The sequence below is a fragment of the Solanum verrucosum genome, unplaced genomic scaffold (assembly GCF_900185275.1).
Source record: "Solanum verrucosum unplaced genomic scaffold, falcon-dt-bn FXZP01000127.1, whole genome shotgun sequence".
Taxonomy (NCBI): Eukaryota; Viridiplantae; Streptophyta; class Magnoliopsida; order Solanales; family Solanaceae; genus Solanum; species Solanum verrucosum.
The window spans coordinates 571,106-597,439 of record NW_026020321.1 but is presented as its reverse complement, the minus strand read 5'-3'; the positions used below and the strand labels follow the sequence as shown (position 1 = coordinate 597,439).

At 30.4% G+C, this 26,334-nt stretch overlaps 1 protein-coding gene across 1 annotated transcript; it reads right to left on the bottom strand.

The window, feature by feature from the left end:
- Window positions 1–877: 877 nt before the first annotated feature.
- LOC125835369 (probable linoleate 9S-lipoxygenase 4) lies at window positions 878–7,746 on the bottom strand. Its single transcript, XM_049514494.1, has 9 exons — window positions 7,536–7,746; window positions 4,641–4,930; window positions 3,689–3,929; window positions 3,242–3,583; window positions 3,070–3,155; window positions 2,843–2,950; window positions 2,451–2,755; window positions 1,933–2,196; window positions 878–1,837 (listed from the first exon to the last, which is right to left on the bottom strand). The coding sequence occupies exons 1-9, from the start codon at window positions 7,726–7,728 to the stop codon at window positions 1,084–1,086; spliced, it is 2,583 nt and encodes an 860-aa protein (XP_049370451.1). The 5' UTR covers window positions 7,729–7,746; the 3' UTR covers window positions 878–1,083.
- Between the last annotated feature and the right edge of the window lie 18,588 nt (window positions 7,747–26,334).

Sequence of the window (26,334 nt, the reverse complement as noted above, 5' to 3'; positions counted from 1 at the left end):
GTTTCGATATACTTTTACGTCATTTGGTCCAAACAAGACATAGTTACCAGAATATGTTAGTTGCGATACAGATAATAAGTTCTTCTTCATACCTGGAACATGGTAGACATTTTGAAGTTCCACTTGTCTTGAGTTGTGATAAGGCACAAACACCGTCTTGCCAATATGAGTTATTGGCATTTTTTAATTATTTGCGGTCACTACAACTCGACCGCCTTTATATTCACTCATGTTAATGAGTTTTTTTCTCATCACCAGTCATGTGATTGGAGCATCCTGAATCAACGATCCAATCATGTTCATAATCGACCAATTTCTCACTCACAGTTGCAAGTGCAATCTCCTCTTCTTTGTTAGAGTGACAGGTGACAAGCTCTTCTTGTTGATTAGTTTCTTCAACTACATAAGAGGTCTCGAAATCCCAAACTTCTTCTTAATCTTTCTTATTTTGAGTAGAAGTAGCTACATTACCTTCAGCTTTCTTATACCAGCAGTCTCTCGCATAGTGTCCTTTCTTTCCACAATTGTAGCACTTATGCATTTGCCGGTTGTTGAAGCCTTTCGCCTGCTTGTTTTGTCGTTGAGTTCTTTGATGTTGATTCTCTTGGTCTCCCTCTGGCTGTGAGCTTTTCTCCGCTTCTCTTTTTTGATAGGCCTCTATTTATAGGTGGTGATGGAAGAATCCAGCTAAGGGTTTTGCTACTATATTCTAGAATGTTCTTCTAACTTCCTATTTCTAGAACTACCTTTTCTAGAACATCTCTAGAATACTCATTCTAGAGCTCTTCCTTTATTTCTTTATAACTCTTGAATAGTCTAGATTCTTCTTTGAAATGTCTTGGAGATTAATTAAGTTGGTGATGATTTCTTAACATGATTTTCAGCTGGAATTAGATTTATTATTCTCACAACATACTGAGAAATACATAACAAGTAAGGTTGAAATAAAAATACAGTCAACTTAGGAGAATCAAACATACAGAAATGAAGCAAACAAAGGGAGATTACACTTAACATAATAATGAAAATTTATTTCAAGATTTATTCAAACTCCAGCTTTCTTCATTTTCGGGTGTCGACCTTCTATATTGACACACTGTTAGGAATTCCTTTGCCTGTAAGTCCACCTTCACTTGTTGGGAAAAGCAACGTATATGGAGCGTTAACGGGGCCTGATCTGTTTATCAATATGTTGTCACCATTCCTCTGTATAATCTGTTTTTCAATGTCTGTCAACTTCTTTCCAAATTTGTCAAAAGCAGCAAGTGGTTCTTTGTCCTTTGTCCATTCAGGAGACTCTCGTTGTCCGAGGTAAATCTCATCTGTAGTATGCCTTGACAATATCTCTATGAGGGAAACACCAAGCAATGTTTGTAATTGAGCTGTGATTGTTTTCAAGAACGCCTTATCGGGGTTTTTCTTTAGCTCTTCATATTCAGGAGTTCCTGGTTCAGGCATGAATCTTCGACTTACTGTGGGGCGATTTGGGAGGTAACCTGCATAAGGATATTGCCCAAAATTAACTGCTGCATGAAGTGCAGAAGCTATCCATATGATGGTGGTACATGAATCGATTAGCTCTTGTGGTGTTTCCATTTCAGGCCACCATGGTTCATTTTTCTTGTCAGCATGTCCCACTTCTCGGAGTTCCTTCCACCAGGCTTGTAGTTCATTGTCTTTCAGAATCTCTTCATCCGATCCATAGTAGAAACTGCAGTAGTCTGTCACCCAACTTTTGATTGCAGACCATATTTCTAAGCCATCAACAGCGTATGGATAGTCCTCTATCAGTAAACGAACACCATGAGGAGAACTCGAGTCCTCAACTGCTACTCCCCTGAAATTGAATTGGTCATATAAGCAAGATACCAATGTGAACTTCCTAATGTTTTCGTATAATGTTAATTTTGACAACACCTTATTGTATAGTACCTTTTAACAAGATCAGCCGGAAGGGCTTGATCAGGGAAAACCCAATCTTTGTAAACGACAGCTGACATTTCCATGGCAAATTTGGATGGAAAAACTGTACTCTCAAGAACCCCACCAGCATTGATTAGGATCTGTCTTGCCATAGCATTAATATTCATTGTGTCCCGGAAATGAGGATATAGAAGCTTATGAATAGGGTGAAGCACACTTAGTTGCCTGTTTGTTGCAATCACAAATGGCTCAATCACCGCATGTGTATTCAACCTGCGAAGATGATCAAACGTATTAGATTAATAGTACAAAGCATGTGTTGAATTAGTCATTATTAAGGACATCCCGATGCACTAAAGCTCCCGCTATATGCAGGGTCTGAAGAAGGGCCGAACCACAAGGATCTATTGTACACAGCCTTATGAACTCATAACAACTTTACCAGTATCTTCAAGGCTCCCCTTCGAGTTAGTTATTATTGTGTATCATGAATCACTATAGAAGTCTTATGACATAAAGGGAATTACCAATGACTAATTAGTTGATGAACACCAGAGTCATTCACCGCAACATAAGCTTTGGCCAATTGCCAGATAGAGCTCTCAACACCTTGATCACTTGGAGTATACACTTTACTAGTAACACCAAATTGATCTCCATCTGGATGTGGCAAACTCAATTCAATTGCTAGTGGCTTCAAAGATCCATTATCTTGCAAGAAGAGCAAAGTTCTCGAGGCATATGTTTTCGTTGTTGTAGTGTTTATCCTCCTCAAATATGGTACAAGAACATCATGATGGTTCAATATGAAAAGTTTATTATTGTTCATCGCCTGTCAAATAACATGTTAAAATTATTTAGTACTTGTAACGATTCGTAATCATACAAACTAGTGTGGAATTTCGAGTAAATACATTACCTCATCAACCGTTAGTCCATCCAGCTTATCCTCTATGTGTTCTGCAGTAATTGTACTGTTTTGATTTCCATATGCTTCGGGATCTAGCTTGCTTTTTGGAGGAAATTCCTTGCAAATTAAACAAGAAACAAAACATCAATACTCTTTATCTACAAGAAGACTATATAGATTATAGACAATCAAAAGTAACTCGAGACAATTTCCTAATCGCGAAGAAACCAACTTACTTGAAGTCTACTAATTATGATAGGATTAACTCCAGCTAGCATTTCTCTTGCGAATTCTTCATCAGTCCTCCATGCGGTTTTACTATCTGCACAATCAATACTTAAATCATACAAACACATAAAAGTGAGTGATCATTAGCTAGATTACTTCTTATGATGTAACAAATTGTACCTTTAATCACTAGAGGAGTTGGAAATCTCAATATTCCTTCACCGTCTGTTCGAAGGAGTTCTCTTATCATCTCCAGAGGAATAGCATCAGTAAGAGCTTTAAATAAAGGTCCTTGAGGAAGTTTGATCCCTCCTTCATATAGTCTAAGTACATCCTCAAAACTATCAAACTCGTTAGGGGTACCATCAAACAGGGCATGTAATTCAGGGAGGATGAATTGAACAATGGATTTCAAAGCATATGTTAGGAAGTCTGACATCTTCAAGTGACCAAAACGCTCATCTCTCGGTACATAGATGTCTAAGCTCAGAATAAGTGGAATCCTGCTTTCACTTTTAGAATCTATACAAAGCAAAAAACAATAACAACAATGTAACTGATCAAAAAGTTGCTTTCAATGAAACTAAACGCGTTGAATGGACTGATATTTGTGAACGCCTAACTAACCTGTTCGTGTTGGTGGTCTACCAGTTCTTCCTCTCCGAGGATACGGGTAGTCAGCAGAACCTCCTAAGGTAGTTCTAACATTTTCTTTACCTTGATCAGGATTACCTAAGTCATTGTAGACATCATAGTCATAAATCCTATCCCACGCCTCGCGCTTTCCAGTTCCATCTCCTCTTAATGTTAGCAATTCATTTTCTCTGTATTTGCGCAAAAGCTCTGGTGTTTCACTTGGGAGATATGGCTGCATAAACAATCAAAACATTGCTAAAACTTTTGAGTTTGAACATTTGCCTTTCTTTACATGTTGAGGGGTCATTTCGTAGCTGGTTAGAGTCATGCATGTATTAGTAATATATGAATTAGTTATAAGGGAATTTATGTATGAATTAGTTATGTAAAATTTAGTCATTCATGTATATCATGCATGTAATAATACATAGATTTTCTCATATAACATATATATGTAGTATTAGTTATGCTTGTTTCTAAATAGTAAAACAAACATCATATCAATTTTATATATGAATAACTTGTTCTACCAAAAAAATCACTATATTGAAAAATGTTCAGTAGCTATTCCCACAAATATTTTGATTAAATTGGTGACAAAACAAGTATATAGTAATTGTAGAAAGCTTCCCACTATTTCAGTGAGAATGTGTTTCTCATCATGCATTTTCTCAGTGAGCTAATTCGCTAAAAAATGAATAGGAAAATCATGTTGTATAGCACAAATTCCCCACTAATTCCAGATGAGGAAAAAAACATTTGTTTCTAGTATCGTTACCCCCTAACTACCTATCAACGTGACATTACTTATATATGCAACATTAATTTAATACCTGCATAACTCATTACATGACATTACTTATGTAGCATTTAATACATGCATAACTCACCTTCAAACCAGCTACGAAACGACCCATTAGTAGTTTGAAAAAGTAAATCATACCTGATTTGCAAAGAAAATTCGATCTGACTTGTATCTAAAAGATGGATAAACCCAAGAATTGCAAACAAAATGGACCTTGCCATGATTAGGCACATCTTCAAGTGTGAGTGACTTGAGAAAGAACTCATTGATATGCGTATTTTTTATGATAAATGCGCCTGGAACTCCAAACTCCTCATTCCAATCAAATGTGACACCAAAGGCTGTTTCACCTGCTGCTAATGGTGTTAGAGTAAAGAGAAAGTTCTCCAAATAAGCTGGATTGCTGTGTTTCCCTTGTAAACCATTTGCTGCGAATAGTGACAAAGTCAGAAATTTAGTTAAGATTATTCAAAATTTAATCTACACATTAAAAATAATTTTTTAATATATATAATTTGTATAACGCTATTGTATCTAGGGTCAATGAAACCTTTAGCAGCATTTATATAGAGAGAGAGGGGGTTGATTATAAATACTTAAGGTATATTAAATTATTGTTACTAAATAACGAAAATTATATTATTGTCGCAAAATCCTTTAGTTATGGTAATGAAACGCGACATCAAGATGAATTGATTGATAAAATAGGGATAATAGCAATTATAATAATAATTTCAAGATATTTTATGAGATTATTTTATTTATGTTTAATAAAAATATTAATTACCATAATTGGTAAAAATAAGAGACTTTATTCATGTTGGATCTCACTTATTTGATAAAAGGTCAATAAAGGTGTAATTTTTTAAAAAAATACATGTTTGAAACGTTTCAAAAACTTAAATTTCATGCCCAATTGAATATTACATAAATTAAAATGGAGTGAATAATATATTAAGTGCCAAATTAACCATGGTAGTCACGCACCTTGACAAATATCAGTATTTGTCGGTAGCAACAATGCGTGTATGCTATTCACCATATATCTATAGTAATGGGAATATATTTTTTTAATTTAATTTTTCATATGATATATTTAGACTATAAGATGAGAAAATATTTTCATTTATTTTATATATCTTAATTTAAAGTCATATGATTTAATTTATTTTTTTCTTAAAATAAACAAATAAATTAAAATTAAGAGAATAATAGATTATAAAATTGTGCCTAATCTTCTAGGTAACTTAATAAAACAATTTATTATCTTGTGGGGTCACAATTATTCAATGACAGATTTTGTCCTTTCCAATCATTTGTGCCCGTCTAAATACTATTTTATATTTAAAATGAGATCAATATTGAAGTGCAGTATTACTGCACTCCGTTTCACAAAGAATGACATCCTTTTCTTTTTAGTCAGTTTCAAAAAGAATGACATCTTTTCTTTTTTGGTAACATTTTACTTTTTGCTTTCCACGTGGCATGTTTAAGACCACAAAATTAAGGACAATTTTGTACATTTGACATAACTTTAATTTAGGACCACAAGATTCAATAGTCTTCTTTATTTACTTAAACTCCGTGCCAAGTCAAACCAGGTCATTCTTTATGAAACGAAGGGAGTATTATTTTTGTCTAATATAAATAGTAATTCTTTTGTTTTTAAAATTTTAAATAAAACTAGATCTAAATATATGTAAAAATGTGAAAACTGTCATCAAACACCAAAGGATCGCTTGGTATGTAATTTGGAGTTGAGTTAGAATTAAATTTTGTATAAGTGATATGATATTTGGTATTTAGTTAGGACGTAAGTTATTTATGTATAAAATTAAAAATGTATTGGATTTGTAATTTAGAAATTCGTATAACTAATCAATGACGAAATCACAATTTTGATTAAGGAATATCAATATATCAAGAAGTAAAATTGTGTAGAACTTAATTGCCTTATGTAATATATATACATAAAAAATATATATATTTTTATCTAGCTACATAGTGTAATTTTTCAACAAAGGAGTGTTGATTGACACAGGTAGGTTCGACAATGTAACTAATACATGTAAAAATTATCAAATATTATGTATTATTTTATGCAAAATAAAATAATTAATATACAAATAACGAATGAAGTACACAATAACTAAACAATACATAATTAATATCTGCATAAAATCCATAACTAATCTCTAAATTACTAATACTTGCATACCTCTAATCAATTACCAAAATCACTCCTAAGTTGATAGACAAAATTTTGCACCTTTTTTTTGGTATTTACTTATTGAATAGAAACTAAAGATAGATAATATTTATTACAAAAAAATTAACACTTAAAATGATTAACGATATTAAATAAAAATATAATAATCAAAACACATAGTTATTAAGAAATACTTCACAATAAACTAGCTAAAAAGTTGTTAATGAATAATTTTAGTAGTGGACGTGTCTTTTTCTATGAAAACCCCATAAAAATTATTCCTAACTACTTCTTAAAAATATAATAAACATTGCATAAATGAATAAATGTTTTTACATTAACATCACTCTTATTACGTGCATTACCTCTTGATGCATCATCTGTATTATATTTAATTCACTATCCGTGCTAAAATTCCTAACAATTAATTTTAAAATATGATATTATTATCATATAAATCTTAAATATTTTTGTATTTAGAAACAATTAATTTTGAAATATCATATTTAAGGCGATCATCACGTTTAAAAGTCTGTCCTTAGTTCTCTTCCAATTAAAGTTTATCTCCAGTCGTATTGGACACCTTCACATAAGCAAGGGCGGAGCCAGGTTACACAAAAACAATTCATCTAAACCTCCTTCGATAGAAAATTACGTTATTTATACAACACAGATAAAATTATTTTTCATATACAAATAATAGATACTGAATCTCTTTTCATAACGTATCAACGTTCTTAGTAATAATTTTAACTCCGTCACTGCACGTAAAATACATGTGTGATAAATATTATATAAATTAAAGTGCATGAGAGGTAACTTACCAGGATCACTTTGAACAGAACTAATTAATTGAAAAGAAACCTTTTGGCCAAGGGCCTCAAAGATTTTATCAGTCAAAGAACCAGCAAGATCAGTAAAATCTAGAGCATTTTTCTTCATCATCACCACAGTTCCTTTAACTTTCTTTGAGTCATGATGGCCACCAATTAGTCCACCCACAATTTGGCCTAACATGATGATGATGAAGATGAATAAGAGAAAAAATTAAGTAAAAAAAGAGATGATGAATTTTTGTTGTGAAATTTCAATGAAATGAGTCTCTTATTTATAGCCAAAAAAAAATAATACTAGCTAGCAAGATAAATATATATAATAAGAAACAATAAAAGAACAATAGACAGATCCACATGCTACACGTTCTTAACTACTCTCTTTTTTGTTGTTGTAATTTTATACTACTGGTTGATTAGACTTTTCTTTTTGGGGTGTGTTTGGTATGTCCAATTTTCTCATGTTTGGTTGGGTTAAATGTTTTGGAAAATGTTTTTCAAATCAATTCATTTTCCTCAAATTTAAGGAAAATGATTTCCTTCAAAACTTAAGGAAAACATTTTCCAAAACTCTCTTCCAACTTCAAACTACAATTACTTTTGTTGAAAAACTCAATTTATTTTGTCCCTACTCTCAAACCAGCCCCCCAACCAACCCCCCCAAAAAAAATAATTTAAAGCTTGTTTTTAAATTCAATTTTTTTACCCACCCTCACCCCTACCCCTACCCCTACCCCCTGCCAAAAAAATATTAAAAAATATTTTTAAAAGATATTTCTAATTTCATTTTTTTATTTTTTACCCCCACCCACTACCCTCGCCCCCCCCTATCAATTTTTTATTGTTTTTAAAAAATATTTTCAACTTCAATTTTTTATTTTTTCATCCCAATCCTCGATCACCCACCCCCCTCCCCGGCCTGCCCACCCCTATCAATTTTTTATTGTTTTTAAAAAATATTTTCAATTTCAAAATTTCATTTTTTCACCCTACCCTCGACCCCCCACCCACCCACCCCCTACCAGCCCCCCCCCCCCCCCCCCCCCCCACCACCACCACCACCCCAAAAAATAATTTTAAGTTTGTTTTTTTTAAAAAATTTCAATTTCAAATTTTCATTTTTTTCACCCCTACCCAGCCCCCCACCCCCTACCAGCACCCCCCACCACCCCACCCACCCCCTACCAGCACCCCCCCCACCACACCACCCACCCCCTACCACCCCCAAAAAAAAAATTAAGTTTGTTTTTAAAATATATTTTTAACTTCAAAATTTTATTTTTTCACCCCAACCCTCGACCCCCCTCCCACCCAGCACCTACCCCAAAAAAAAATTTAAGTTTATTTTTAAAAAATAATTTCAACTTCAAAATTTCAATTTTTCACCCCTACCCTCAACCCAACCCCTACCACCCCCCCACCCCACCCCCAAAAAAATTTAAGTTTGTTTTTAAAAAATATTTTCAATTTCAAAAAATATTTTCAACCTAGTAAAAATAAAAGATATTTCTCAAAAAAAAATTCATTCATAAATCAAACACTAAAAATCTTTTTCGGAAAATATTTTCTACTCACCAACCAACATGAGAAAATAAGTCAAAAATCAACTTGTTTTCTAGGAAAACATTTTCCTTCATACTAAACACATCCTTGGTGTTCACTTTTTATCGTATTGATGGATTTAAGATTTTCACTAGCATTCTGTTTGGATGGTAGTTATGAATTGTTTTATGACATATCATATTGTATTGCTTTAGTGAATATATTATTTGGATAGACTGAATCATTCTCTATCGTTATTTATTTTCACACGTCTATTATTTGAATGACAATCCTAAAAAAAAAAATTTGGTAGAGTGATTATAAAAGGGCAATGTAAAGGAAAAACTAAGATTATTAAATAATAATTTAATAAGTAAAGATAAAATAAGAAGAAAATATTAAGGTGACGATGTGATCATACCAAATTAGTAGTTACACAAAATGGGACTCTTTGTCCTTTACCTAAGGATGAATTTAAACTATACGATACAATAAGATTTAAGTAACGATCAAACCAAACATTGTATTTAAACTAACAATACAATACAACATGTAACAACAATCCAAACAAGGTGTAAGGGGGTTTGAAATATAAAAATATGGTGCTTAAGATTTAATTTGAACTAGAAATTCAAGGTGAATTTTGAACCTCCTTAACTAGCTAGGAGGTTCAAAATATATATGTATACATAAAAAATAAATCATTATATATATACCATGTAACTTTTTGTATATACCTCCTCGCTACCCTCAAGATCCGTCCATGCATATTGAGAGAAATTTAATTTGCAAGCGTTTTAGCAAAATTATTATATATACCATGCGATACGATTTGTACGGTACCCTCAAAATCAGTATTTTGACGTATGATTTGAGATCATAATTAAAAATTCTAGAATCTACAAAAAGTATGATTTGAAATAATTTTAATGTAAAACTTGATCAATAAATATATAAAAGTTTATATTATATATACTTGTTCTACTTTCTCAATTTTTTGGATCGAACCTATCCATCGATCTTCTGTCAGACAATTTTCTTTTTTCATTATTTTTAGTAGTGTTTATGTTCTCTTAATCTTATGCTTACTATTTTGTTGATTCTCGAGAATAAACAGATAATTACTTATGGAACTTGAGATTATAAGAAGGTTAGAGATAGAAGTGTCTACGGATGAATTTGCGGCTAGGATGAAAATCATATGACTCTATTGTCCTTCATTGCATTCATAACTTCCTCTCTGATGCTTTGCTCAACCTTTTCTTTTATAACCTTCCATTCCTTCTCCTTATTCTCATAATGATCGAGTTTAAAATGTGTGGTAAATGAAGGATATGATTCTGACGATATTGAAATATGAAAAATAGTTTTTAGAGGTATGATTTGAATAGTAGGTGGGCCTTGAACACAAACAATGGCAGCACATATTATAAAGTCAATAATGAAGCCATACATTACCTACTGCTTCCAATAGACCTATGCTTCTTGAAAAACACGCCAAACGAGTCATTTTCATGCTACATATCTAAAATTCAGACTATACACATTATAAAATAGAAATCCCAATTGTTTATGCAATTATTACTTTCGTACTTCCTTCATTTCATATTAATTGAATTATTAAAGTATTTCACACCCTTTAAAAAAAGAAGATTAAGATATAAATTAAGCATAACTTTTTATTTTTACCCTTATTAATTATTATCAAAATTATGATTAAAATAACTAAACATTAATTAATAACTAATTTCAATAACAACTAATGAAGGATAAAATTGAAAAAACATTCTAAAAATATTCTTAAAAATTGAATAATTAAGTTAATTTGAAAAATGAAAAATGTCTCAACAATTCAATTAATATGAAATAGAGGGAGTATTAATTAGGGGTGATAATTGAACGGGTTAAGTTATATTTGAAAAGGTTAAAATGGATCAAGACAATAAATCAGTTGAGATTCATTTCAATTAAAATTTGTTTGGATTAAAATGGTTCAGATCAAAATCAATTATTCAATTTTTACTAAGTTTTTATTATTTTATTTATTTGTTTATAAGATTTTAGTACCTAATAAAATTATTATCTCTCTTTATTATGGCTAGATTATTCATTAGTATGGTTAAAAAATCAAACCGAACCACAATTTAAACAAAATCGATTTAAAAAATCGACATTTGGTGTGGTTTGATTAGGTTAGATTTAATTTTAAATTTTGAAAATCGATATTATTTGACACAATTACTCATTAGTTTATTTGGGCTACACATCAGTCCAATTTTTAATGAGTTGAGCTAATAAATAGGTTGTTCAATAATCCGTCCAAATTTAAATGAGTTCTGTTGTCTAAGATTGATTTTGTCACCCCTAATTTCAACCTACATTTTTTCTTGAGATTGATACGTACACTTAAATTATTATTTTTATTTAGTTAACTTAACTATTTAATAGAAAAATAAAAATATTTTTTTTTCTTCAAAATTTGAATAAAAAATATTTAAGTGAACTACTTTATTAAAAGTTTGAGATATTTGCTTGAAATATGACTTTAGTTCAATTTGAAAAGACTAAAAGAAATAAAATATTTAAACGAGGACGGAGAGGGTAATTTAATTTGTATTAAATGGAATAATGGATAGTTGTATTAATAGTATCATCAGTTTCACCACGAAATAAAAGCATGCATCTAATAGTCGGTTTGACTGAATTTATAAATATACTCTCCGTGTCTCTTTTTATTTATTTAATTTTAACTTTTTATTTGTTATTTTTGATAAATTAAAATAAAATATATATTTTTTAATTCTTATATCCTCAATTTATTTAGAGAGTTAATGTTTTTGAATAAGGTAGAACCTCTTTAATGAGTAATTGATTTTGAAATTCTATCAACTAATAGACGTAAAATAGTAAATTAAGTCAATTATTTTCTTTTTAATATGTGTGCCAAGTAAAAAAAATGAACAAATAAATACAAAATTTCATTCTGAGGTTTAAAAAATTCACTCAAGGCAAAAAAATTTCTTCAAATTTGCTAACTTTTTTCAGGTATGAAAACTGTATAAAATTTGTGTGAAATCGCCCAACATTTTGAAAAAAAAATTCACAATTTTATGTATTAAAATTGTATTTTATAAAGTTCATATTAATTTTTTGAAAAAAAACACACACACACCAAATCTCACACATAACTCAGATATGAAATCTGTTTATAAGCGTAAAAATTTGTATAAATTTAATGTTAGTTTCTGAAAATTTAACATAACTAAACTTTTAACATAAATACATTTTTCATACCATTCATTGTAAATTTTAAGATACTTTTGATATAAATACTAATGTAACTTCAAACTTCAATAAACTAAGACTAAAATTTAATTCAAAATTAGCTCAAATCTTATCTATAAATAGCCCCAAATTTTATATTCGAGAGATATCACCTACTCAAAAATAAAATTTATTTCCGATAAATTAATTTATCAACTTGAGCTTTGAATCCCTTTAATAATTGACGTTGGTATGATTTGGAATTTATACATATTTTATTAACCAATCAGTGTGATGAAATAGAAGCCAAAGATGCTATTGATTTTATACATATTTTATTAACTTTTGAATAATTTAACTTGTGAGTTTCTTTCTAAATATTTTATTAAAAAAAAAAAAAGGAACACTTATGGAATTATTGAGGGGTCATAGATAGTGGATCAAATTGTACGTATAGAAAAATTAATGCTCTTTACCAACATGTTTTTAAAGAGTTTCAATCTTTTTGTCAGGTTATGACAAAAGTAAAATCATCATCATCATCATCATCATAATAATAATAATAATAAAAAAAAAAAAAAATTAAAAATTAAAAATTAAAAAAAATGACAAAAGAAATTAATATAGTCAAAGAAGTTGAAGGAGAGTGGTTTTATTTCTTTTTTTAAAAAGCCATATTTGTGCATGTATTTTGGAAAAAAAGTTTATATTTATCTTATCGTACTTTTTTGATATATTTATTCTTATCATTCAAGATTGAGTTCTTATTTGTGTTTGAACAATTAAATTTAATTTTTTTTTTACTCTTATTATCCTACGTGACACCAACATAAATACATTTTTATTGATGCTTATGTTTTTCTATGGAAAAGTGACTAGGCAAATATGGTATTAGGAATGGATTTAATGGGTTAGATGTGTGGGTATAATAATTATATTGGAATCAAGTTTTAATTGTGATAAAAATATATTTATGTAGGTATCACGTAGGATAATAAAAGTTGACACATAGGACTTGACAATCCAATGGCAAATATGAACTCAAAGTTGGATGATACGGATAAATATGTATTAAAAAAAAGTATAACTGAATGTAAATATAATTTTTTTTGTAAGAGTATAAGGACAAATATGACACTTCCCGTTCTTTTAAACTTAGTTAGGCATTTGAACATACAATTTCATCTGATGATTTTGAAATCATGAGATGAAATCAGCGTTTTGACATGTGATTTTTTCATCTCATGATTTCAAATTCATGAGATGAAATCCTGAATTCTCCAAATAGTTTAATTTGAAAATTTCATATCATGACTTCACATTTTTCAAATACAAAAGTTGACCCGCAAATTTATATTTTGTAAAGAAAAAAATTATTATTTTTTATCTACATAATTTTTTTTGCGAGAATATAACCAAAGGAGTGATGAAACATAAGCAGAATATGAACATGATGATATAGTTACTAATGATATTATTCATATTCATTTTTATAATAGAGTAGTACACAATAATTTATGTTCCATTTTATTAAAGAGTAATATACTACAACACATGTTCAATTTTATCTTTTTAATGAATTAAAGTTTGATCAATAAACGTTACATAGTTTTAGAATAACTTTTTACAATGCATTATACTTTTATTTTGAACTTTTGCTTATTTGGTAAGATTGTACTCCCTCCGTCCCATTTTATATGTCATCCCTTTCTATAAATAGTTGGTTCATAATACTTGTCATTTCATAAAATCAATACATAAATTACCATATCGTTCCTTTTTTACCCTTGTGAGTTATTAGCCTTGAAAATATACATTTGACCAACTTAGAAAAACTAAGTAAATGATTCATGTTCATTGATTAAATTAATTAATCAAAATAAATTAATTCATATTCATTGATTGAAAACTTGAGTTCCAAAAAAAAAAAGGCTAGAAGGGTAAAGTTACATCATTTCTTAATGCGAGTACAAAGTAAAAATGTGACAAATAAAATGGAACGGAGGGAGTATAAAAATTGGAACAATTTTGATACTTTTCACAACTTATGAATTTTCTATATTTATGAGTAAAACATACAACTTAAAATTTCAAATTGCATGTCTAAACAAAACTTTAACTTCATCTCACATAACAATAAATATAACTAGTTTTAATAAGTTGGTAAATGTAGCTTTAAATATAATTGTAGGAGTATATTTTTGCAAAAAAAAAAAAAAAACCATAACGAATGATAAATATTAATTTATTTTTTATAGTAAAATGACAACTATGATCCTTTTATCATTTAAAAAGTAGAAAATCACTTAAGCTTAACACATGAATACATATATTACCACCATTGATGGATGTGATGCAACAGATGATCGAATGGGGCTATTCCTTCCTTAATTAGTGGTCTCGACTTTGAGATTTTGATATGAAAAAATTCTTGATAGAGAGCGTTTTCATCCAAATGAGGCCCTATGACGCGTATATTCAAAATAATCGGATTTATAATATAAATCCAATATAAATTCCGAACACTAAATTTAAGACCAAAAAAATGCATATAATCATTAAGTACCTTTACTTGTGAGTAACAACGAAAGAACCATCAACAACATTTTAGACCTCTAAGATTTTTAAATTTTTTTCTTACTCCGTTTAATTACTTTTACTAGTCCGTTATTGACTTAATACTTTCTTTAAGAAATTACTCAGTTGTTAAGAATTTGTTTTATTGAATTATTCACATTAACAATATTTTGAAAATTTAAATTTGATTGTTAGTACTTTATGTAATATTTAATGGAAAGACTAATATCAGAAGAAAGTAAAAAAAAAAAAAACCTCCTGGCCTTTTAAAATAGAAAAAGGGGAAAAAAATTATTTTAAAGGGACAAGTAAATTAATTATTCAAAAATTTACATCGTTTAATTGGGTACGAAGAGTTAAAAATAAAAAGTGAGTTTGTTTAATTGGGTACGAAGAGTTAAAATAAAAATTTATATATTAGTGTATAATACATCTTATAATTTTATATAATATTGTATATTGGGTGTATTGTACCCCCTTCGTCCCTATTTACTTGCCAAATATTTTCTAATTTGATTTCCCTTGTTACTTGTCATTTTTGACAAATCAAGAAATGACAATTTTTTTCTTCTTATTAGACCTTCAGTTTATTAACATTGAGTTAATGTCTTTGAAAAAATGTAGTGAGTAAATATGTTTAAGGCCAAACACATACACAACCCCTCAAACTTGCCCTCATTTTTCATTTTGGCACTCCAACTTAGCCTTGTCCCATTTTAACCCTTAAACTCCATTTTTTCTGTACCATTTAAACACTTATACTAATTTTTATGATTTGTTTTTATCTATGTTCTTCAATAACAATTTCTTATTTTAAAAAAATAGACGTGTGCCTATTAATTTTCGTGAAAAAATTAAATATTTGTGAACGAACATAAAAACTTTCAAACAATAATATTAATTTTTGATATTTCTCTGTATTTTTGCATGAAAATAAATTGACGAAAGTTCTTTGATTTTCTTTCTTAAACATTCAATTAAATTAAATAACACTACTTATTTATTTTTTCTAATCATCTAAGCTATCTAAATTTAACGCAAATACTCACTTTTAATTTTTAATATAAATTAATACAAATAAAAAAAACCCATCTTCAAAAAGGCTCGATTGACTTTGTTAATAACACTACTAAACAATGTTAAAACTCGACTGACTTTGTTAGGTTGTCGGTGATTTTAAAGAAAGAAAACCAACACAATTTTGTCGGTTATTTTTCACACAAAAATACATAACACTCTTAAAAATAAATTATTATTTTTTAAAAAGAATTATTTTTTGTTAATTTTTATTTTTTTAACTAAAATTAATTGACACATGTCAATTTAAAATAAGAAGTTGCAATTGAAGAATATATATAAAAATAAAGAAATCATAAAAATAGTATTTCGTGTTAAAATGGTACATAAAAAATGGAGTTTAAGGGTTAAAATAGAACAAGACTAAGATAAAGTGTCAAAATGAAAAATGTGGACAAGTTAGAGGGGTTGTATATGTGTTTGGCCTATGTTTAAGACTTTATCAATTAATATGAAGTAAAATGGTAAACTCACTATACCAATCATTATTTTCTTAATAAGTGCCAAGTCAAAATTCGACAAGTAAAAGAGACGGAGGGAGTACTGTATATCAAGTTTTTAAACATTAGAGTGAAACAAATTCAAAGTTTTGTGTATATTATTATGATATATATCGATATCTAATGTTGTATACCAAAATTTTAAAACATCTCTATTAAAAAATAGGAGAAATTGTGCAGATAAGCAAACATATACTAGTTAATCAGCTAACATAACTATAGTTTGAATTAATTATCACTCTCAGCTTATTTTTAGCTATAATTATGTGTGCATCTCTCCTCTTTTCCTCTCTCTCTCCTTTTCTCTCTCCCTACTCTCTTATACATATACAAATTCAATTATACAAATACAAATTATACATTTCTATATACAATTATATGATAGATATACAAATATGATTCGTCTTTTTCCACTCTCAGCCCTATCTTGCTCATCTCGTCTATACTCCCTCTCCCAATCCTGCTCGTCAGATATACAAATACATATGTATACCAGTTACATATATACAATTATCTGACAGATATACATATACAATTTGACAAATATACAAATACAATTCACCTCTCTTGCTCGCCTCTCTCCTCCTTCTCCCAATTTCGCTCGTCTTTCTCCTCCCTCTAACATGTAGCTACGAATCATAATTAGCAAACTATAGCTATAAAGCCTAATTAAGTTATTTTAGTGGTTATTTGTGAAATTTCTCCTATAAAATAATGGCTATACAATTGAAAACATAAAATTCCGAGTGGGCTTAAGCTCCTAAATATACATAGGAATTTGGATATATTTATGGCCTCTTTGTTAGTGGACTTAGTAGATGTAGAATATCTAGAATTCAATGAAAATATATGGAACAGAAGTGTAGGAAAAGATAACATAATTTATACAAGGAATGTCTAACCTTTTATTATTTCCTCTATCTAATAACACTTGTTCACGATTGACTTTACACACTTTTTAAAAAATTATAAATAAAAGGGTAATTTTACTATATAACCATTTGATTATACTCTAACCGTCCAACAATACTTGTCCACTATACTAAAAATAGATGTCCAACAATACTTGTCCACTTTATAAAATCAATGGATAATTTTACACTTAGTTCCTAATTTACCTTTATCATTAATTATAATCATTTCCCTATTACATTCTTCAAGACATTGTATTTATTATATTCAAAGGGCGATATAGTAAAATTATCCTTCTATTTATAGTTTCTTAAGGGGTGTGCCAAGTCAATAGTGGACAACTATTATTGGACAGAGGGAGTAATAAATAGAGGAACTTTTGCATATAGCCACTCAAAAATAGCCTAATTATACTCCTTAGCTATAGTTTCCTAATTACAATTCGTATCTACATGTTATAGGGAGGAGAGTGGCGAGCGAGATTGGGAGAGGGAGGAGAGAAGCGAGCGAGAGAAGGCAAAGATTGGGAGAGAGGTGAATTGTATATGTATATCGGTTAGATAATTGTATATTCTGGCGAGAGATTGTGAGATGGAGGAGAGAGGCGAGGGAGATTGGGAGAGGGAGGAGAGAGGCAAGCGAGAGAGGACAATAATTTGTATAATTCGCATATCGTTTGTATAATTCGCAGGTACGTTTGTATAATTCACGTGTTTTTGTATAATTGAGTAATATAAAGTCTGAAATTATACAAATATAATAAAACTCGAAATAGCGAATTGATTCAAACATAAACATATGAACTTTGAACAATTATACAAAATATATTATACAAATTACATTATATAAATTATATTATACAAAATCCAAAAACTACACGTTTATACAAACTTTAAAAAGTTATAATAAACAAAAAAAAATAGAATATATATGATGCAAAACTGAAAAACCAAATGAAATCATCATCATATACAAATACAAACCACTGTATACAAGTAATTATCAAACAAAGAATTGTTAGTTACGAAAGAATTGTTAGTTACGAATTATACAAATGTGGCAAATTATACATATACAAACGTAACTAATTATACAACTTGAAGTCAGCCCACGTAATTAATGGTTAATTTTAGTCGCGAATGGTAATTATAACAAACTATAGCTATGGTGAGTAATTAAATAATATAAGTTTGTTTAACTGCGTAATTTTCCCTAATAAATACAATGTCTTGAAAAATGTAATAGTGAAATGACTATAATTAATGATAAGGGTAAATTAGAAACTAAGTGTAAATTTATCCAAGACCCAAAACATTCTCAAAATCCTCAAGATCCAAACTAACTATCCAATCAAGTCAAAAATCACCTTTCAGATCTAAAACAACTGTTATAATTTGATTTCGATCTCATTTATCTAAATATTGATTGATCAAACTTTTCGATTTTCCAACCTTCATAATTAATTGAGGCTATATGTAGGACTATCTACGGTTAGGTGAGGCCACTGTTACAAAAAAAAAATGTCATGGTGGCTTGAGTTAAAGTTTGTATACTTAAATGTGCAAGGAGTTTAAACTTCTCAATCTAAGCATATGAAATTTAGCTAATATGACATATCCACCATCTATTAAGTTATATTTTCTCCCTTTGAGAATTATGTCTTAACAGAATGTAGGTATAATGTCTATAATCTAATATTTGAGTATATTTCTGGTAAAGTAGGATACTTAGAAGAAACTAAATTATTTAGTTTGCCCTCGGATAATAAAGTTCAGTCGTAATTAATAAAAGTTCTCTTAAATTACTAAAAAAAACCTTTAAAATTGAAAAACTCCCTCATTATCCATCTAATCATTTCGAAAATTGTGTCACCCATCGCTGCAGATTTCAAATGACATATCGAAACTATTAAAAATGATAAAACATGAAAAAACATGCAAAAAACACAGAGTGACCACGAGGGTCGTTACATCATCAATCACTAAAATACATATTCCTCCTCGAACGTAATGATAAAGAAAGTACATGAACCGTTGAAAAATAGAGATATTTGTTGCACTTGTCTAACTTGGTCTCCCAACTGACTTCCTCCACCAAATGATGTATCCATTATACTTTCACTAAAGTTATTTGTAACACCCTAAAAGAAATTTTTAAGATAAAATCGGAATCGTACGTAGGTTCCTAGTTGTTTATGTATGTTAAGGTTCATTACCAAGTGTAGTAAGTGTATCAGAAGTGATTTAGGGTCATTAGGGACCCCAGCACTAAGCCAAGTTCAAAGCCTTTCCAACTTGTTAAGTTTTTTCACGAAATCATATCAGCATCAACTTCAAACGATCATATCTCTTAGAATACGAGTAATTATGTGGCTCATAACCAACCAAATAAAAGACCTATGAGTCTTATTTCCGACACCACCAAACTTTCCTTAATCCAGGTTCAGAATGAAAAGTTATGACTGTTTTACTACATACACTTCTATCTGAGATTTCTACTTCAAGAACTACAAATTGAAATTACGGGTTGTAAATTCAGCTCGTGGTTTTGTAACAATCCGGAAAATTAGTAAGTGAACTAGAGCCTAAACGTGTGAGTTACCGTAAAGGGTTAAGGGCAAGGGCTAAGGGTTTTGGATGAAGGCCATGGTTAGGGGACCATGGGCACTACCATGGGCCGTGGTGCCCTTGACGAGCCATAGAGGGGGATCGTGAAGATCACTTAGGCGCTTGGAGGCAAGGCTTGGGAAGCCTTGACACTGCCTCAAGACCACGACCTTCACCACGACTCGTGGTCATGACCACAGATCATGGGAGGTCTCGTGGTCATGCCTTGGCCTTATGGGAGGCACGGCAAGTTGAGGGAGCTACTGCCCAAGGGACCACAGGCACCACCACGAGTCGTGGTCCCCTAGACGAGCCGTCCAAGTGGGTGTGGTCCCTGACGGGGGCTGCCTAAGTTGGGGGTTTTTAAGTAATTTCCTTTTACTTAATTATTGTGTGGGGTCGTTTTTAATTGTTTTATATCACTTATATAAATAGTTTTAAGTCATAAAACACTTCATTTACTCCTTTATTCTCCAAAATCCAAATCAAATCAAAAGAGCCCTTTCTCTAAAAAATTCTCTCTCTAGAAGTTCCCAAAGAAGGAGAAGAAGAAGTAGGGAGCTAGGGCTTGAAGATTCAAAGTACTTCTTCTCAAATTTAAAGGAAAACTCCACCAAGGTATGGTGATCCTTCATCTAGGGGTAGCTTTCACCCCTAGAGTCCATTCAAAGTTAGATTTCAAAGTTTTCAAGTTTCTCAAAAACCTAGGGTTTTACTCTAAATCATGGGTTCCTTCTTCAAACGTTTTCAATGGTTTATTAATGACAAATTATGATTGAATTAGTGTTTAATTGATGATTTATGATGAAAATACTCTAAGAACCCATGAATTTCCTCAATTCCTAAATTGTACCTTTATGAAGTGGGTTTGTTGATTATGAAAGTATGTGAATAGAATATGTCTAAATTGCTTTAGGTTATTGAATTATATCATTATCCATGCCTAAATTGTGGAAAATTATTTATGTGTTGGTGACTTGTGATTCATGTCCTTGAAGGGGAAATTATGAAGAATTGAAATATGATTAAGGGTTCTTCAATGTAATGTTGTATCTTGAATTGGTAGGCTTCATGCATCCTTTTCTTGTATAAATGAATGTATTGTTGATTGTTGAATCTTGGATCGGTAGGCTAATGACACCCTTCCATGCATAATAATAATGTACCTTGGAATCGGTAGGCTTATGGCACCCTTCCATAAATGATGTTAATGAACTTTGGGATCGGTAGGCTTATGGCACTCTTCCATGAATGTTAATGATGAACCTTGAATCGGTAGGCTTATGGCACCCTTTCATGAGGATTCAATGACCTTTCCTAATGTACCTTGAATCGGTAGGCTCATGGCACCCTTTCATGTGATTAATAAATGTACTATGGGTCGGTAGGCCAATGGCACCCTCTCATGTGTAAAAATGTTAAAGTAATTAATTACTCTATGGGAATGTAGGCTAAGCACCGAGATGATTTGGTAAGATTGAAGCTCTCCTCATGTTTAGGCCAGGTTTCAATGAACATCTTTCTTATCCATTAACTATGTGTCCACATAGGTATAGCTAGTGGATCCACCTAAGCTAAAATGTACTTAGTTCTACCGTAGGCAAGTAGAACACCTTCCTTCGGTGTAAGGTTATATGACACCGGATTTCATGATTTAGCTCTCATGGTCTATGTTGGTTAAACACTTATTCCCATCATGTGAGATGTGCATTATGGTTTCTTGAGAAGTTCTATGAAGTGTGGGAGGTAGTATGGGATGACATTCATGCATTGCACGAGTAGGCTTTGAGAGGCCTATAGTGAGTTCTCTAATGTCTTAATGATTAATGAATGAAAGTGCTCTTAATGAAGCTAATGAAGAATGTTGACTTAAATGTCTAATGTGATGATGCATGTCAATTGGATTGTATTATGAGTTATTGTCCTTGTCATGACTTATGTTCCTTATGAATGACTACTGTCTAAAGGTGAAAAGGAAGAATGGTAAGTTCACTTTTGGTGACCTTAATGTGGTACTTAGTGTGGATGGTGGTATGGGACACTATTCATACATTGCACAAAGTATAGCTTGAGGGCTACCTAAGGTGGAAGCTTAATGTGATGAAATGACTTATATGTTGATTATGTTTTAATATGATGATTATAACTAGTATGATGATTATACTTGTATTTTATGCCTCTTATACTATTGTATTTGATGTTTCAAAAGAAATTGGCATAATGCATGGTTTTCACCAAAATGTCCTTTTTAAGCATGACTTTTGCATGGTCATCATACTTAGTACATTTTTGTGTGCTAACCCATATTTCTTTTATTTTACTACAAGTGTAGATTCCGGCATGTGAGTTGCTATCCGTCTAGTTCAAGGGCTTGGATTGAGTTCTTCCAAGGCTATTGTTATGCCCTCATACATTCGAGGACACATGCTTTATTGATGTTCCTTTCTTTCATGTAATAGACATTTTTAAACTTTCTATTGTAAAGGGCCGTGACCCTACTTTTGTTTCAAGAATGTTTTTAGATGGCCATGTGAGACTATAGACTTCTGTTGTTTTGAATGAATTTTTTGATTGTATGGATTATAATAAAGGTTTTAATTCCGCACTATTTCGATTATCTTATGTTATGAATGTTATGAGGCTTTTCGGAGTCTTGTACGCCGTGTAACTTCTAGGTGTAGGCTCGGGTCGTTACAAGTTTGAGATCAAAGACTCAAACTTTGCAACTGAATTCCACGGATTCGATCCACGATCCGTAGATCATTTTACGGGCCATAAAAGGATTCGTAGACCATGTAAATTACTGTATATCATGTGTATCAAGTGTATATCAAAGTTTCTAGATTTCATTAAATTGTTATTTTGAATTTCTTTCCACACTTATCACCCCTTGGTGGACCATAGGGGGTGTGCAAAAACCAAATCGACCGATAAATCAAACCGAAAAAAGTGTAATTGATTTATTGCTATTGGGTTATTGGATTAACAACTTTTAATGGTTTTATAATAAAAAAAGGAAAAATTACGCGAGTTGGCAAACATACCTAGGTTATTAGTCAATTAGGGTATAGTTTAATTTATTTACTGTCAGTAAATACAATTTCAGTTTTTTGCTATTAATAATGGGACCCACCACATCTTTGTATACCGAATCAAAGTAGCATTAATCAGATTTTGTATATGATTTCATACAAAATCAATTTTATCTCTCCTGTCTCCATTCCCTATTTTTCTCCTAAAATCACTCTTCCACTTCCAATTTGAAATTGGGAAAATTCAAATTCCACCTTCTTCCTCTAATCGTGTTTTCAATTTTCGCAAGAAACTGTCAAAATCTTGGGTGAATCTTTTTTTCTTTTCGTTTTTCAACATTTGTTTACATATGTATTATGCTTGTTAGTTTTATGATATTTTTTTAAAGAAAATTCTCTCATTATTTATCAGATTATCCGTTTTTTTCAAAACAAAATGGATGATTCGACTCCATCTAAGAGAATTACGAGAGGTACGCCATTGCATGTCCAAGTTGTTGACAATCCACCTTCGTTTTCAATCGGTTTAATTCAAGATTTTGAAGTTAATGCAGGGTCTATGGAAAAATCTATACAATTGGATCTACGCCTTTACATACGCTCATATACAAATAAAATTTATATACAAAGTTACCAATTATATACAATGCATTTATATACAGTTCATTTCACTCAATTCCTGTCACATTTATATACAATTGTATGAAACATTAAACAATACACAAACTTGTCACAATTGTATATACAAACAGATTACACCAAAAATTAACAAATTATAACACACCCTTTTTGTCGAATCATACACGATTCATATATACATTGACATACTAATTTTATACAATTAATTACACATATACATTGTATTAGAAATTTATACGATTAATTACTTACATTCAATATTATCAAGTAAACAATATACAAATCGTATAAATGTATATACAGTAAAATTTACAAAGAGATTTTTTTTATCAAATTAAAGCACACATCTTTTTGTCGAATCATATACGGTTAATATATACAAATCGTGACATTCAATTTTTTGAACAAAAATATAAGATTAGAATTGTTAATATACGATTTATAAACAAAATAAATTTTTTTATGAACCATTCGAATCAACAAAACAAACAAAAATCGTTTCAAAATATCAATTATATGATATACAAATCAATTATATACTTTCTCATAGTTCAAAACATGAAGTTTCCTTCAAAGAAACCTTATTTGGCGTTGAATATACAAAAAAATTGGAAGATCTAATGGTTTAGTCGTCTGAGAAAACAAGGTGGTATCTCTATCGCTATAGAAAATTTGTTGGAAAAAAATATTTGAAAGTATCAAGTGTTATGATGTGTTATTTATTTATAATAGACAAATTGTAACAAGGTACTAAAAATATTGAAAATTACATTCAAAATACACAAAAAAAAAAAATACAGAAAAAGGGTAAAACTTGAGAAAGTGTATCTTCAGAAATAATAAACCTTTCAAAACATTAGTTAATGTATCTTAAAAACAATAAAATATCAAAAGTTGTATGTGAATTGGTACACAATCACTAATCTACATGAACCAAGTCATCTTGTTGTGGTGGATTGAAATAGCTCTTGGCTTTGGTGGATCATCTTTATCGCTAACATATCCCGCCTTGGCTTTGTCGAGACCTACTTACATAACAATGTTGCATATCTTGTGCGAAGATAGTCAACACAGAAATCATTAGATGGGATGTTGACTTCATCGCTAAGGAATTCGGCAAAGACAGCTACAAACATTTCGTAGTCACTACAAACATTCCGCAGATACATAATAAAAATGAATTAAATTTGAACTAAAAGGTGAATAAAAATGTTAATTACATGATACATTATAATAACTACAAAGTATCTTACTGTTTAGTTGATACATAATGATAAAAATAGTAACTGATACTCAATACCACTTGATGATATTTGTATCTGATACAAAATGAAACATCATATATTCATTATATGTTATTTAAGTGTCATTTTAAAACTATTTTATAATATGATACACTGTTCGGCAAATTACATCCCATCAAAATAATTTGTACTATATAAAATTTGATACATTAATGGCAATATATCGAAAAACAAAAAAAATCAAAATTAGAATTTTATGTATAATTTCGGAAGACTTAAAACAAGCTACAAAACAATATGACAATGTATCAACAACAATGTATCATTTTTTCCCCAACAAATCATATACCATACCACATGATAAAAATAATGTATTGGCTTATTTCGACCTAACACACCATAGACCATATCAAACATAAAAAAAGTCGGAAATAGATGAAGAACACATATTGTAGGTAATATAGGTCGGGAAATTGCCGGTGCTGCCTTTCTTCCCCTTTATGGGATTTTTTTTTTCAACATTGGCTTTTGAAGATGAAAAGAACCTCCTTATTCGCCTTGTCAATACTTTGATTCTTCATTGCTAATGGGTCATGCAAAAGTTTAGATCTGTTTTCAGCCCATTTATCATCATCATAATCATATTTTCGTCTAGTATTAGAAGAGTTTAGTTGAGTAATACCAATACTAAAAGAAGGATCCTGATCCATATGTATCAGGAAATAAAGAAGAAAAAAATAAAATTAAAAAAGATGACTACGGAGGAGACGCACTGTACCTATTGAGTAGTTTGAATTTGATTGGAGAGATAATCCTTTTGAAAATCAAATTGGTATGAAAATTGTAACTGCTAAGATTGTGGAATGAAATTAGAGAGACTAAAGGATTGAAAAAAGGAAGGGGAAACGTGAGTTAAGGCTGGTATATGTTTGGAGTAAATGGCTAAAAACATCCCTTAACTATACCTCAAACTCAAACTACATCCTTGTATCATTACATTAAACAAAAAACATCTTTCAACTATCTAAAAAACTGCAAGTTACATCCTTCTGTTAACTTTAATTTCTATCAAGAAACTAACCACTTTAAGTAGAAGCACACAACATTCCAATAAAGGCAAGCAATTTTGCCCACTCACTGATCTTCTCTATCAAGTAGTAAACTAGTAATCACATTAAAAGGTATCCTATGACTAGCATTATTGTAGGAATATTAATTAATTAAGGCTTAAAGATTTATAACCTAGGACTTGTTCAACTTTGGTTTGTCCCTTTTTTTAATTTTACTGAGCTTGTTATTATGTTGTTAGCTTTTCTATCAAGAATCTTATTGATCCCATGCTATTTCGAGTTTGCTTTATTTTTTCATTTTTTAATTAGTACGTTACTCCTCCAACA

Bases quoted from the DNA above. Each gene is read 5' to 3' on its own strand.
- LOC125835369 (XM_049514494.1), bottom strand. From the start codon at position 7,728: ATGTTAGGCCAAATTGTGGGTGGACTAATTGGTGGCCATCATGACTCA. The intron at 4,931-7,535 runs GTAAGTTACCTC...CACTATTCGCAG, and splicing joins TTCTGTTCAAAGTGATCCTG to CAAATGGTTTACAAGGGAAA. The intron at 2,197-2,450 runs GTAATTCCCTTT...TCATCTTCGCAG, and splicing joins CATCAACTAATTAGTCATTG to GTTGAATACACATGCGGTGA.